The sequence below is a fragment of the Amblyomma maculatum genome, chromosome 2 (genome assembly GCF_055883805.1).
Source record: "Amblyomma maculatum isolate TAMU_Amacu chromosome 2, ASM5588380v1, whole genome shotgun sequence".
In the NCBI taxonomy this organism is placed as follows: Eukaryota; Metazoa; Arthropoda; class Arachnida; order Ixodida; family Ixodidae; genus Amblyomma; species Amblyomma maculatum.
In genome coordinates, this window is record NC_139345.1 from 227,452,111 (window position 1) to 227,467,165 (window position 15,055).

The following is a 15,055-nucleotide window of genomic DNA, read 5'->3' on the forward strand; positions in this document are numbered from 1 at the left end:
TGGTGGTGGTGATGACTTGCAAAGCATGCATTATCATTTTCAGGTTGGTCGTTATCATGTCATTAGCTGCGGAACATTTAAAGCACCTGCATTTTCTCTGCTGGTAGCTGCCCTGCAAAAGGCGAAGGCTGGACTATTCTTGTTATGGTAATGTCAAATGGCCCAAGCAGTATCTGTATGGCACTAGTGACCAGGAGACATTTTTATTGGATGACAGCTTGAACTTAGTGAACACACAGATGATGACAGTGAAACTGAGCACGAACGATGCTAGTGATGTGACGAAGCCTGAATCTGGTGAAGTCATGTCTGAGGAATGGGCTCTCACAGTATGCCCATGTTTCACATGGCCGCGCACTTCGAGAACTGTGTGATCCAAGGACAGATCAGAACTGCAAGCTCTGTCCCGAAGCAGCACTCATGCAAACACAGAGAAGAAGAGATGTAGACGTGACAGTCCTATCAAAGGGTAGCTTTCACCAATATTTCTTGGTCAAATGTGTCGATGCTATTTTACCACTTCTTTGTATGTTCTTGTGCTATTCCTTTTCATTTGATGCCAATATTTGTGCATCACTCCTTCATGAATTCTTTTAAAAACACCACATCAGCAGCTGAGAAAGTGCATGAGCCTTCTGCAGTGTTTGACTTAAGTTATAAAACCAGCCAAACACAAAGAAGTTGCAGACCACATATATTTTACAGGTGGATTAATCTTTACAAACATCAACCGAAACTCTTTTCTTTAGAAATATGCCTCAGAACGCTGGTCAAAACCTGTGCAAAGTGCAGCTGAAAGTTGCTATCTAGAGAAAAGCACACCTGAGAACACAGAATACCAGTAAGGATATTTTATAATGCTTCAATAAAGAAAAGGAAAATGCTTCATAGCAGCAAGGGCCACTGTGAAGCTGTTTTGCAGCTTTTTGCACAAAAGTTTCTCAAGACAGAAAACCAAATTACACTGCTAAAAGAAGCTTGCTCATCTATGTGGTACACCACATTCACGCCTTCTTCTCTGCCAAAGAACAAGGCTCCTTCTCATGATACTTGCAATATTCTTTGACCATACTTTCCTTGACATGATGTGTTGCAAATATGAGTGGAAAAGATTAACATAACTTAGCAGGTTTGGGCCAGAGGGTACGCTTGATGCTCAATAGTGCGACAAGAAGATGGTGGCATAATTCAAGCACTTGTGGCTGTCCCTCATCTTGTTGCGGTATGGAATGCCAAGCAAAGGTGAAATTGGTCTATTCATGACTATCTATCATGAATGGCCTCTTGAAACTCCACCAGAAAAAGCACTGAATACCCATCCTCTTACCGTGGCCAGCACCAGTGTTTTCGAAATAGGGTAAGCAACATAACCTCTTATTTTTCATAGGCACTGGCTATAGGTTATCGAGCTCATCTATCGACTTGTTTATTTCTGTGATAAGTATGAACCAACTAGCCCAGACCAAGATCCTAATTCTGGTACAAAGGGCACAGAAATGCCAAACATTGCAGCTAAATCTAAGCATTAGAGGATGTTTCACAAAATAAGCAGAGAAACCTACTTCACACTACAAAGCACATACAAAGTAATTTCATAATCCACACATTGCTCCATCAAAGTGGGAGGACCCCATCACATGTGTATCGTTATCTACTGCGTACAACACTGACTTGCCAATTTTTATTACAGTCATGCTCTATAGTGTCTCATGTTCTCATTTTGCATCAGCTAATGAAGATATTCACAGAGAATATTAGAACACTGATTTACATGGCTCTGTAGCACAACATCTTGGGCCATGCAACAACACATGGCATGAGATGGCAGGCCTCATGACGACAAAACCAGGCATGCAGTCACTCGTCACGCACTGAGCGAGCAGTATGCACAGCAACACTGTCCAAGGCCGAGCACTTGCAGCTGCAACCAGTCACGGGGCAGTCAGCATGGTCTCTGCACAAAATTAATCCCACCGTCATAGCAACAAAAGTCCAGCCTCGCTGTGTCACACCTTTGAGTGTCGTATAAGTGAGAAATGTAGGCCACGATAATGTGTACAACCAGGATGAAACATCAAGGACACAGCACACTGCTGCTTAAGGCCCCAAAATGTAGTTTCCACACACAAAAAAAGAAATATCTCAACCCACTATCACACACTGCTTAGTATTTCCTCACAAAATGCTACAGTTAATAACTATGAATGTAATAAAACTGCATGATGGTAGCCATAAAATAATGTGTACACCCTAAAAATTTAATGAAATTCATCAAGAAAAAAATTAAGACACACTTTAATTACCATGTTTACATGCAAAAGTAATGCTACCACGAATAATGTGAGTGGCCACTTCAAAACATTGTGAAGAAAAGAAAAAAAAAATGTTATGATTATAACATGATCAAAGGTTGTTCAAGGGCTCGAAAAAACAACAACAAATATATATATATATACTGTAATGGCTGATAGAAATACCAAAGCAATAGGTACTTCAATACATTAAATGCAATACTTCAGAAATGCATGCCGCATCATTGATGGCAGCAAGGACTCCACCGCGTTAATGTACGCCGTCTCCCACGAAGGCGCAGTCATCCTCAGGCCACCATTGAAATGAGTTGCATTTGCCTTTCTTTCCGTCCCTTACTCTAGTTAGACAGTTTCAGCGCCTACTTTCTCTGACCTGGATGAACCTGTTTCTTTCGACGTTCATTGCACCCTTTATTCTACCAGTGTGCGTCCTGCGGCCCTGGGGTCATTTTAAAGGGGCGATGACAGGGTTGTTCTATGGATTGCCGTTTTATACTTCTATGAATAATATACAGGTCTGTAATTCTACTCGCAAAGTTTTAGTGCCTAGCGCTAAGTGCATATTAAAAAAAAAAAAGCGATAGAAATCGAAACCGGGAAGCTCCTCCCACCGAGAGCGACCGCCATTTTGAGATGCTCATGTGACGTCACAGAGGATACGCGACGAAGCGTCGTCTGCAATGCAGGCTGCAGTATCAAAGGACACGTCTTTTTTTTTTTTGATCGATTGACACAGTAGTCGCCTCTCATGCAGAACTGCTTGATGAAGATGTTACCGCACGAAAGCGATATAGGGTAAGGCATGTATTCTTCAGCATAAGGCACGGACACAGTCAGTGGGCTGCACGGCTTATCTTATCGACTTATCTTGTTTTTCGCATTACACTGGCCACGATGCCAGCACAGCCAACAGTCATCTATCACTGTATTGTGAGGTTTTCTGCCCCGCGATGCCGACCGAACTGATAGTGGACTCCGATCTGTTTTGATCGAATCGGAGGCCGAGCGAGAACTTGACACTCGATGAGTGAATGGCCTGAACAGCTGCGGTTGTCTGTAGCTTAACTGTGTTAGAAAAAAGAAAACAAGAAGCTACACTTTATATGTTCCCCCTTGTCATCAGCAATGACCTTGGCCAGAAATGTTAGTCGGCGCTGAATCAACCTCATGGATGGATGGATGGATGGAATATAGGAGCGTCCCCTTTGAAACGGGGTGGTAGCAGTAGCTATCATGCTCATTTTTCTCCCTATATCTTAATTATTGATTTACAATGGTTAACTAAACCATCATTCTATTTATTAAACTTTGTTCCTACATTACTAACATTATGTCACTTCTCTGCTTTTAAGCCACCAATCTTGCAGTCGTTTTTTCCTAGTTTCCACCGCCGGTTTATTCACCCGGCCACTGTTATCTCTAAAGCCCAGAGCTTCAGGAACAGTGATTGCGCCTGCACCAACTTCCGGATGGATACTAGTACATTCGAGTATAATATGGTCAATTGTTTCACTGGAGTTTCCACATACAGCACATGCGTCATCTCCATTGTTAAATTTCTTTTTGTAGCTGCGTGTTCTAAGGCACCCTGATCTAGCTTCAAAAAGTAGGGCACTGCCTCTTGAGTTATCAAAGAAATCTTCCTTCCTGATCTGCGTTTTCCACTTTCGGTATAATTCCACACTCTGTTTCTTTTCCATCGAATTTATCCAATTTTTACCTTCTGTGTATTTCACCTGTTGCTTAATGCTCTTTATTTCTCCGTCCTTGTTACTAGCATACTTACTAGTTAGCTTCCTAGTTCTTTTCCTCCATTGTGAGTCAACGCTTTTTAGGTACAGGTATTTAAATACTTTAGCTGCCCATCTGTTACTGTCCAATTTCCTCAGGCGTTCCTCATATAATATTTTACTCTGAGCTTCCCATACTTCGAAAGATGCCCAGCCCATATCTCCCTGTACCGCCTCATTTGTAGTTTTGCCGTGGGCACCTAGTGCTAATCGTCCAACGGATCTCTGATTTGTTTCTAATGTCGACTGTACCTCTGATTTTAGGCACAAAGCCGCATTTCCGAAAGTAAGTCCGGGCACCATAATTCCTTTCCAAATACCCCTCAAAACCTCATACCTATTGTATCCCCACAATGCCTTATGCTTCATTATCCCGGCATTCCTTCGCCCTTTGGCCTTAAGTGATTGCTCATGCTTTCCAATGTATGCCAATCCTTCGTTTACCCATACCCCCAGATATTTATATTCTGTTACTCTAGGTATTTCAAGGCCTTGTATTTTAAGACCCTGATCAGTTGAGCCGTTGAAAATCATCAGACTCGACTTAACTGCGCTGAAACTGAAGCCTAGAGCGGCAGGATGTGGCGCCATCATGTGGTAGCGGCGAGAAACACATTGGACGGCAGTGTAGCAGATGACACGAAAGCGCACCATGCGAAATGGCCATGCCAATGCAGGTAGAAAGCGAAAGCTCCCCCCTTTTTTGCCTTCGGGGCAGAAAGTAGTGACAGTGATTGCAGTATCATGTTCACGTAATATGGAGGAATGTTTCAGCATTTTCGCAGTCTACTCATAACGCACGCATGTACTGTCTTCATATTGTAAGCGCGTGTAGCGCGGGCCATGGTGCAGGCTGTGTTCGACGTGACAGAATAAGACACTCTCAGCGTGCGGATTCACGACAGACTTTATTGTAAAACAAAAAAATATCGAAAGGAGAGCGCAGAGGAAGAAAGAGAGAGGCACCTCAAAGGGCAAAGCATCTATGGGTTTGTTGATGCTGCAGAGCTAGGTGGAATCGTCTCCTGTGACTTATGAGCGGCACATATGCGCGGGGTGTCTTGAGTTACTGAGCACAATGCGATCACTGCGGCGCCGGCATGGTGCAATGACTTTCGCTTCCTCCTCGCGTCATCTACAAGCGTGCAGCTACAGGATTTCATCTACGAAGCTTGGCAGAGAGGCACTTATCCACACCCCCTGAACAGGGCCTTGTCCTGGTTGGAATGCACAACAGAAGCCTGCAGGAAAAGCGCGGTATTTTTCTGGCAACGGATGATTCAGCACTGTAGCCGGTTTCTGCCCCCAGAACGGATGTGGTCGCAGTGGTAAAAAGGTTATCGATGCATAGAGAATGGTCATTCTGTTGTGAAAGAATCCACAACCTTTCTGCCTCCGCCACGATTTCTGCGGAATCAACAACCTGGTGACACATGCGCATCTACGTATCGGATGCACATGTCGATCAGGAACCAACGCTGTTCTACGTCCAGAGCGCTCCACTCCGCAAGTGAACGAGCATGAACCCTCCAGGAGACATTTGTGCCGGGCGGTTTCCTTGCCGTTGCAAACGGTTGGACGAAGACGACGATTATCAAGCTCCCTAACGAAGTGCAGCTGATTGCATACACCGAAGGTACAAAATCCGAATGCTTTGGCGAGAAAGAGCTGGTAAGTTCAAAAAAAGGAAATCTGTGCATCGTGCAAGAGTGTCAATTGCGTCATATGCTCTGAGCGGCAAAAACACAGATACTACAGGTATGTATGCATCTAAAGAAAATTTGCATGGTGAAAAGTACCCACTGGAGTTTGCACAATACCAGTGACAGCTGTAATGAGGATTTGTTCGGGGCGTGTTTGCTTTATATGTGACGGGGCCTGATGGCGATAAACAGTCAAACCTCGATATATCGAACACGGATATATCGAATTATTGCGTATATCGAATATTTTCTATATCACGCGGAAAATCGCATGCATTTTTAATTTTTTATTTCGAACGGGGCCGAATGTAAAATGGATATATCGAACTCCACCACCCCAGACCACGTGCGCTCTGTTTACAGGAGGCAGGCTTTCCCGCAACACCCTCGAAGATAGCGGCGACACCGAGAAGTCAGGAGTCAGTGCGCCAAATGCAATGTTTCAAAGGTTTCGAAGACGCTACTATGTTGAAATGGCGCCCTCAGGACAATTGATGTGTGCATCTATCGTGCGCAGCAATTGATGTGTGCAGCTTCGTGCGCAGCATGATAGCTGCACACATCGATTGCGCCGAGGGCGCCATTTCAACGTAGCGGCATACGCACGCGGCGTCTTTGAAACCTTTGAAACATTGCATTTGGAGCACTGACTCCTGACTCCTCGCCGCTGCCGCTTGTACTACGCCACTCTTTGTTATCGTGCTTTCGTGTGTGATCGCTTAGGCCTGGCTTAGGCCTGTCGTACGTGGTTGGTGTTCTGTTGTGATGGCTACAAACGCGTGTTGAGAATGGTGAAAAGAAGTCAAACGTCGCCGAAGCTTTCAACATACCAAGGAGCACTTTGAGCACTCTTTTGAAAAACAAGAGTGACATAAAGGTCAAGGCGAACAAAACCAGCACTCAGGCGTGAGGCGGGTGCGCAAAGCTGCCTATGAAGATGTTGAGAAGACGCTGCACGAATGGTTTATTGACGCAAGGGCCCACAATATTTCTTTATCGTGACCGATGTTGCAACAGAAAGCCAAGGACTTTGCGTTCATTCTCGGTGCTGAGAACTTCAATGCCAGCAGCGGTTGGCTGCAGCATTTTAAGGCCCGCTTTAACATTGTCAGGAAGACAGTCTCGGGGGAAAGTGAGGATGCCAATGAAGGTGAGATCAAGAAGTGGATTGAACAAGAATGGCCTCAGGTTCTCACCAAGTATGAGCCGAATCAGATATTTGGAACTTTGGGACCCGCATACTATGAAGGACACTAAAGAACTCGAGCGAGTCCAGAGAAAAGCAGTGCGATATATACAGTCGAACCCGGTTATATCGAACCCGGATATATCGAATTTTGGTTATATCGAACTCACGAAATATCCCCTTGAAAATCCCATGTAAAAGTATAGGAAAGCCGCGTCATATATCGAACTCAATTTCACCGGTCGTTCGATATATCGAACTTCGCGCCACGCACTGGAAAGTATGCCTTCCCCAAAGACGATCGCATCACCATTGGCCGTTTGCCGCGTGACGTTTTCAAGCCACGCGCGGAAGGAATGAAAGGGGACAGTTCGGCGACGCTGGTCTGGGCAGCGCCGCGCCCTTTCCCCAAAGGCGCGCGCATCTGCAGTTATCGTTTCCCGCGCGCCAACACATGACGTTTGCAAGCCATGTGCGTGGGTGTGCCCATTCTTTTGCCTAGCTATCTCTCTCCTTCAGCACGTGCTACGCATGTGCCAAGCCAGCTCAGCCCGTTTTCAGACAGACGTGGGACGCTTTCTCCAGCGTGTGTTGCGAACCCTCTGCGCGCTTCGCGCGGCTGGCGTGGCTATGGCACCTGCGGAAGTTAAGAAGCGGCAGCTCTCTCTGTTTTTTTTTCTTTTTTGCGAGAGTCATCCTTTCTTATCGTTGTGCTGTAAGCACGGCGTAGTGTAAGATATGGCGGCTGCGGACGTTAAAAAGCGGCAGGTTTTTTTTGTTTTTTTTTCTGCGGGAGTCTTTTTTTATCGTTTATCCTTGCATGTATGAATCAACGAAAGCACGCGGTCAGCTGCTGCGATCATGACGCCTGCCCCAAGCGCGGCGTGATAAATCGAACCAGGCTTGTGCTATCAAGCCATTAAGCCATCATGGGCACTCTGCCAAGTTCGCTCTCCACCACCGCAGGAGCTATCAAGAGATAAACGTGCCCCGACGTTATCGCTGCGCAGCATCTTGTCACGCTGCCATTGAGCTGTGGATGAGACGACCGAAACGGACTGACGCGCGCTATCGACATGCAAGCGAAAATGCTCGCGATTTCTGCCACCGCAACAGAAACCTTGTTTTGAGCTGCTGTGGTGGCTCGAGTGGCGAGAGGGACGCAGTTCCAACAAGTTTTAAATTTTTGCTCTGTCGCTGCCGCTCGTCGCTGAGATCGCTCAGTCGCTTGCATGTGAGCGAGCTGGCCGCAACGCATTTTTTTTTTTTTTCAAATTCTCGGGTGCAAAAGTGGAGGGTGGGTTCATTATGCGAGTGGGTCGATTACGCGACAAATACGGTATCGTTTTTTCACATCGTAGGTGCCGTCACAAGGCGATTTCTGTATATCGAATTATCGATATATCGAACTTTTTCGCGATCCCCTTCGAGTTCGATATATCTGGGTCCGACTGTATTTGCTTGCACCGATCTTCATGAAAACAAACGCTTACAAGTACAGTCTTTCCCTTCGAATGGTGAACGAGTGGAATTCACTTCCCATTTGTGTATTTCAGTCCAACAATTTCATGATTGCAATGCAAAATCATTTTTGTGCAAGTTAGCGATGTTGACGTTTCATTTGTGGTTCTTTTTGTGCATTATGCTCATTTCATGCTACATTTTATACGCTTTTCTGTGGCTTCTTTTTGTTTGTGAATAGCCCCTCTTGCTTGGGCCAAAGTATTGGCCCCGCAGTATTACTAAATAATAATAAAAAAGCGTCGCCTGATCGACATTTTGCTTGTCAAGCTGCGGATGGGCCAAGAGCTAAAGATAGACCTTTTGGGTATCATCCAAATGTTCAAATCCTCTTGGGACAGCGTCAAGCAGTCGACAATAGTTCACTGCTTTCTGCATGCGGGTTTCGTGAGCCGAATTGAAGAAGCTTTGTCTTCGTGTTCGCGCTGTTTAAATTAATAATGCTTACATTGAAGCACTCACAAGTCATTTGCTGGAGAAGCCCTGAAAAAACGCAAGGTGAGGCTCGAGAGTCGGTCGCAGTCATGCACGTGGCTGCAGGGGAGGTGAGACGGAGACTGCGGCAACTGGGAGGCTCTTGTTCGGTGCGGGCATGCAGTGAAGAGCAATCGAATCGCATTGGGTTTTGCGATGACAGGACTGAAGCGGGTGCGGCAGTACATGCTTTTGTGCACTGGCCGTGGCCAGATTGAACATAGTTTTGCAAAAATGCTTTACCAGATGAAAATGATGAAGTTGACGAAATGATTAAGCACAGTAACATGTGCACTTATGTGCACATGTTACTGTACTTAATCATTTCGTCAAGTCAAGAGCTGCTTCGTTCAAAGGTACCACTTCGTTCAAAGGTTTTGTCTGCTCCTTTAATGGAGCAAGGTATGCTCTCGCGTCAAGGTATGCTTGTTTGAGATTTACTCTAGTTTTTGGACCGAAAGAGCGAGGGCAATAGCTGAAAAATCAGGAACATAACGCTAACCCCTACCCACGTTCGCGGCACATGTACACGGCTGAAGGAAACGTTGGACAAAAGCCTTTTTATATGTGGGGGTGCTTGTTGCTAAAACAAGCTCTCATTAAGAATAATATGCTTCTGACTGTATGCCTAAAGTATACAGCATGAGCCCGCCAATTTCGACCTCCTCGGCAATCGCTAGGCTATTTTCCTTAAATCTGAGCCAATTAAAATGAAATTGCACCATCTTGCTCAGTTTTTTGTGCAGATTTCAAATATGCCTTTATTTTTTTTCCACGTTAATTAGCACCAATGTTAGGCAATATTAATGAGTCATTAATTAATACCTCAGTAGAGAGAGAATGGCAAAGTAAAAATTAAATTTTTATGCGTGGCTACATAGTCTAATCAGTAGAGAATGCAATGTTCAAGGCAGTTTTTCCATTTTATCTATCTGTGTAATTTAATGGAACACTGAACATCTACATTCAAGATGTGCTTGTGAAGCATTCAAAAGTTTGCATAATCATTAATTTTTTAAGCCCGATAGAGTAATTCTGCCTTGAACATTGCTACACCTGCACCTTCAGCTTCCTTTAGCAAAAAAGATTATACCTCTATCTGCTCTAGATGCAGAGATATCAATGTCCCAAACCTGATGGGCATCCAAAATGAGAAAAACCCAAATGGGCCAAAATTTATTAATATTCGCGATAATATGTGCATATTTACATTCCCTGAGGGCTAATAAGCGCCAGGCATGTAGTCTGAGCGCTGCTTGTGGGTGGAGTGCCGCTTTTTCAGTGCCTGGTGCACACTTGCAGAAGAGGCACGTTTGCGTGTAGACTCGACAGTTCGTCGCCTGTCCTTCTCAGCCATCCTCTTCCTGGTATTGAAGCCAGGGTTGACGTCTAGCTCCCTCAATATTTGTGAGGATGATTGAAGGTTGCCCGCATTGAACCGGACAGCAGCCTCTGCAACAGCTGACTGAACAGCAAATAATGATGTATGGCGTTCTTTTGGTGCCAGTGACCATATTAGCGAGTGCAAACTCTCGTTGCTATTTTGAGTCTTGCCACGTTGGCAACGCTCCAGCAGCTTTGGCTCTGCCAAGCGCTGGTAGATTGGCAGTAGTGCCTTGCACACATGTGGTGGCAAACTATATCTATGCTTGGGAGTGGGCTCTCCCTTTGCTGCGGCAGCATTTTGGCGGCACCACGAGTTTGGGCCTGTCGGGCACAGGCTGTGGTTCGACACGTCATCATTTGAGGTAATGTGATGATATGTGGCCATCACTGCCTGCTGCATTGCTTGCACATCTCCGGCGTGAGACTTGAGAGTCCAGCTGTAATATGAAGTCAACCACAAGGTCGCCCATGAGCTTACCTTTGCCACTGAGGCTCTGTTTTTCCTCGCCTTTGTGCTTTGCAATCACATTGCGCAGGGCCGTGCCCATGCGCTTTTGAACGTGATTTATACAGTCTTCTTTCGTTACTTTTATGAAGCCGTACACATCAGCCTCCTGCAGTGCCAGAAATGAGCGGCTGTCTCCATCAGACAACACAGTAGTGTATCGAAGGCCATGCTTCTGCAAGGACCTTTGAAACAAAACAAGTGCAGCCTGCACTTCCATCTCGCCAGATTTTTTTTTTTCGGTGTTTTTTTGACACCTGTGGCTGGCCTTCCACACCTGATACGATGGGTCGCGTTCCGCAGGCCCGCGCTCGCACCCCGCACAAAAGTTGCTCAACACAACATAGTCAACTACCAGTCCAGTGAACAGTTCAATCACTGCGCCCACACCAATGTGCGATGAATGTCCCCGGGTCATCCACGAACGATCAAAAGAGACAGCGATGTTTCCAGGGTGATCGAGGTGCAACTCTTGGTAAAGCTCCCGAACGGAACGGGCACTGTCCATGATCACTTTTTCGGCTGCGCGTGTAGTCGCGGGCGTCAGCTTATTTTTCAAATAGCCTTGCCAGGTTTTATTATGGAGCCCCCTATGAGAAATATTCATTATTGCGAACACGTCGTTCAGCGCAGTTTGCCGATTTCCTGTAGTTTGCATTGCCCGTGCAGCAAGAATATTTACAGTAAATGGACTTATTTTTTGGCTGCCTTGGGCGCGCGGCGAACTCCACGCTGCTGAAATGCCACCGCAGTTCACGCACATGAGAGTGAGCTTCACGGCTAGACCGTATTCACGACCTCCTTTTGAAACTTTAATGCCCTCCCCACCACAAACCTTGCACTTGACAGCCATCAACAATTCGTTGAAAGATTCCAAATCCACAACAGTGAACGCGGTATCGTCCAGACCGCCGTCCGTATCCCAAAGCGGGCGGTCATCACAGTCGTTGACGAAATCCAATTTCCTCTTGGTCGCTGCGGCCGAATCCAATTCTTGAAGCTTTTCTTGAGCTTTCGTTTCAAATTCCCGCAAGTCTGAAGGCTGAAGCATCATAGTTTCGCAGCGTACGCAGCCGCTGCGTGTAGCTGTAGCTGTCACCGTCGCCGAGCTCGTTAGGCCTACTTGGCCTACTTCGACATCCGCTGACACTCCTTCAACTGCTGCTGGCTCTTGCACGTTCTCGGAGCGTTCCGATGACACATGACGCGTAGGAAGGTTGTTAACGCGCCTATTTCTCTTCTTTTGGCCGAACTTGTGGCGCGAGTGAAATTTGCTGGGTGGCATCGCTGCGTGTCGGTCTCTCGCCTTTCAACAAAATGGCGCCGGGGACGCGTCCGCTCACCCGCCGCGGCAAGCCTAGCAGACGATGCGTGCAGGAATCCGCCAATGGAACAGCTCGTTTCAGTCACGTGCGCGTATTAGCGAATCGGACCCCATGGTTTTTCGTTGTTTACGCTTCTTTTTCTCGGTGGCCATTCCGGGCAAGCAAGCAAGAGTGGCGGGAAATTGAAGCCTAGAGAGGCCTCTTTCAAACAAGTCCAAGATGGCTGTGATCGGCGCGGTGAAACGAGAGTTCGAAGGAGTAGAAAATGTACCATTTTTATCGTCTGCTGACGCGAAAAATCAGGTGACGCGATGATTTAAATTCAGTAACACGCAAAAATATTGCTGTCTGGGAGACAAAAATTTGTAGACTTGAAGATTAATAGCTGTAGTTTGCAAAAACGCCATTTTCAAAAATTTGATTTTTGGGTCATTTTTTGGTCCCAAAGACCCGTGTCTCCCCTTAAACAAGTCCGAGGATCTCTACGGTCACATATTATAGTGAAGGCTTCTCTAAGAAAAGAGAATATATGAATAAAATATTTTTGCTGAAGAAAAAAAAATCTCACTAACCACCATCCATGGCAATGCATGCAAGAGTGCAGCCGACACCGTGAATAGCAGACGACATGGGGATGATATCTCGTGACGTCAGTGGCCAATGGTTGCCAGACCAGAAAGCTGATTCCGATATTGATAATAAAAACTAATTTTAAAACTATCTACTACACGGAATCAGCTCAAATGTCGAAGATTTATAATTTAACGTGCGAGGAGTCAAATGCAATAATCAGTTTATGCTCAGTTGGTAGCTGTCGTGACACCTTTAAAGTTGATCTTTGTAAGCGTTCAGGAGTCTTGTGGTAATAAAAAAAATTGCCGTTGCTGTATATGCAAGGTTAGTGTAAATGGTCGCATTACTTGGAAGAAAACGTGTGCAGCTGCCTATTGCCAGCGGCATCAACTCGATGATGAGGGCCTCTGCGAACTGTGTGGCCAATTACTAAAGCACAGAAAATAAGATCTGCCAGAACTCCAAAAAACTCAGTTCAGTTCAGGCGTTCAGTCGTGTCCGACTCTTCGTGACCCTATGGACCATGTCACGCCACGCTTTCCGGTCTCTCACTATCTTCTTAACATCACATAGCTTCATCTGCAGTGCCTCGAAGATGCCATCTAACCATCGCGTTCGCTGCCTACCCCTTCTCCGGCGACCCTCAACCTTTCCCAACATCAAATCTTTCTCCAGCGACTCCTCTCTTCTCATCAGATGACCAAAGTAGCTGAGCTTTAACTTTAGAATTTGACCCTCCAATGAGCAGTCAGGGTTTATGGTCGACAATATAGACTGATTTGATCTTCTGGCAGTCCAAGGAACTCTTAAGAGTCTTTGCCAGCACCACAATTCAAACGCGTCAATTCTTCGGCGGTCAGCCTTTTTCACAGTCCAACTCTCGCATCCATACATCACAACTGGAAAGACCATAGCACGGGTTATAAGGATCTTGGTTGGCAGACTAATGTCTCTGCTCTTTACTAGGCGGTCAAGGCTAACCATTGCTCTCTTTCCCAGAAGCAGGCGTCTCCTAATTTCATGGCTGCAGTCCCCTCCCGGGGTAATCTTGGAGCCTAAGAACAGAAAATCTGTCACAGCTTCCACTTCTTGTCCATTGATGCTCCAGGACTTGATAGGGCAAGACGCCATGATCTTTGTCTTTTTGATGTTCAGTTTAAGCCCAAACTTCTCACTCTCTTCTTGCACGCGCATCAGAAGTCTCTTGAGTTCCACTTCACTTTCTGCCATTAAAGTGGTATCATCCGCATATCTAAGGTTGTTGATACGTTTTCCAGCAATCTTCACTCCAGCTGAAGACTCGTCCAGACCGGCCTTCCTCATGATGCACTCTACATATAGGTTAAATAGGCAGGGCGACAGTATGCAGCCTTGCCTCACCCCTTTCTCAATCGGAAACCAATCAGTAAGACCATGCCCAGTTCTGACTGTGGCCTCTTGTCCTTCATACATGTTCCTGAGGAGACAGATGAGGTGAATTGGAACTCCCATCTCTTGGAGAGCTTGCCACAATCTGCTGTGATCTACGCAGTCAAACGCTTTCGCATAATCAATAAAGCAGAAGTAAATGGGTTTCTGGAACTCTCTTGCTTTTTCGATGATCGAGCGAAGGTTGGCAATTTGGTCTCTAGTTCCTCTGCCCTTGCGAAACCCAGCTTGCACGTCCGGAAGCTCCCGATCCACATACTGCTGCAGCCTACCTTGCAGGATTTTTAACATCACCTTGCTAGCGTGCGAAATAAGCGCGATCGTGCGGTAGTTGCAACAATCTTTGGCACTGCCTTTCTTTGGAATGGGGATGTAAACTGACCTCCTCCAATCCTGTGGCCACTGCAGGGTTGTCCAAATCTTTTGACATAATGTATGCAGTGTGTTAACAGCGTCGTGGTTGTCCAAAAAACTAGAAAGTAAATTTATTATTCATGCTCAGGAATGAATGCAGTTTTTGTTTCTTGCGTAAGAAAAAATGTGTCGTATCTATATTAATATTTTAACTTGTTTCTAACGGCCTCTCTTGGCCATTTAGTATCCGCTGCGTAGTTGAGATATGGCTCAGACCAAAGCTTTTTCATCCGCGGTGTGGGTGAGTCATCGGCTCCGGTTCAATGTTCGTCGTTGCGTGCTGCGTACAGAGTGGGTTATCTGTACCAAGCAGTCAGTATTTCGTTCTGCTGGTTGTGGCAGAGCTTTACAGCAAGGCGAAGACTGTGTGTGCCGAAGTAGAACTTGTTGCTGGGCTAGTTGGTTCATGATCGTATGGGAAAGTAAGCACAAAAAAAA

General features: G+C 45.9%; 1 protein-coding gene across 3 annotated transcripts in view; it reads right to left on the reverse strand.

Moving 5' to 3' along the window:
• Positions 1-205: 205 nt before the first annotated feature.
• The window catches only part of LOC146201456 (GATOR2 complex protein MIOS-like), a 279,626-nt gene continuing 264,776 nt past the window's right edge, over positions 206-15,055 (reverse strand). For 2 of the 3 annotated variants that reach the window (XM_084595860.1, XM_084595859.1), the window contains exon 24: positions 206-1,954. In XM_084595860.1, the coding sequence (XP_084451986.1) occupies positions 1,858-1,954 (97 nt within the window). In that variant the 3' untranslated portion in view covers positions 206-1,857. The remainder of the gene's footprint in view (positions 1,955-15,055) is intronic. The other variant, XM_084595858.1, reaches the window with a different exon arrangement.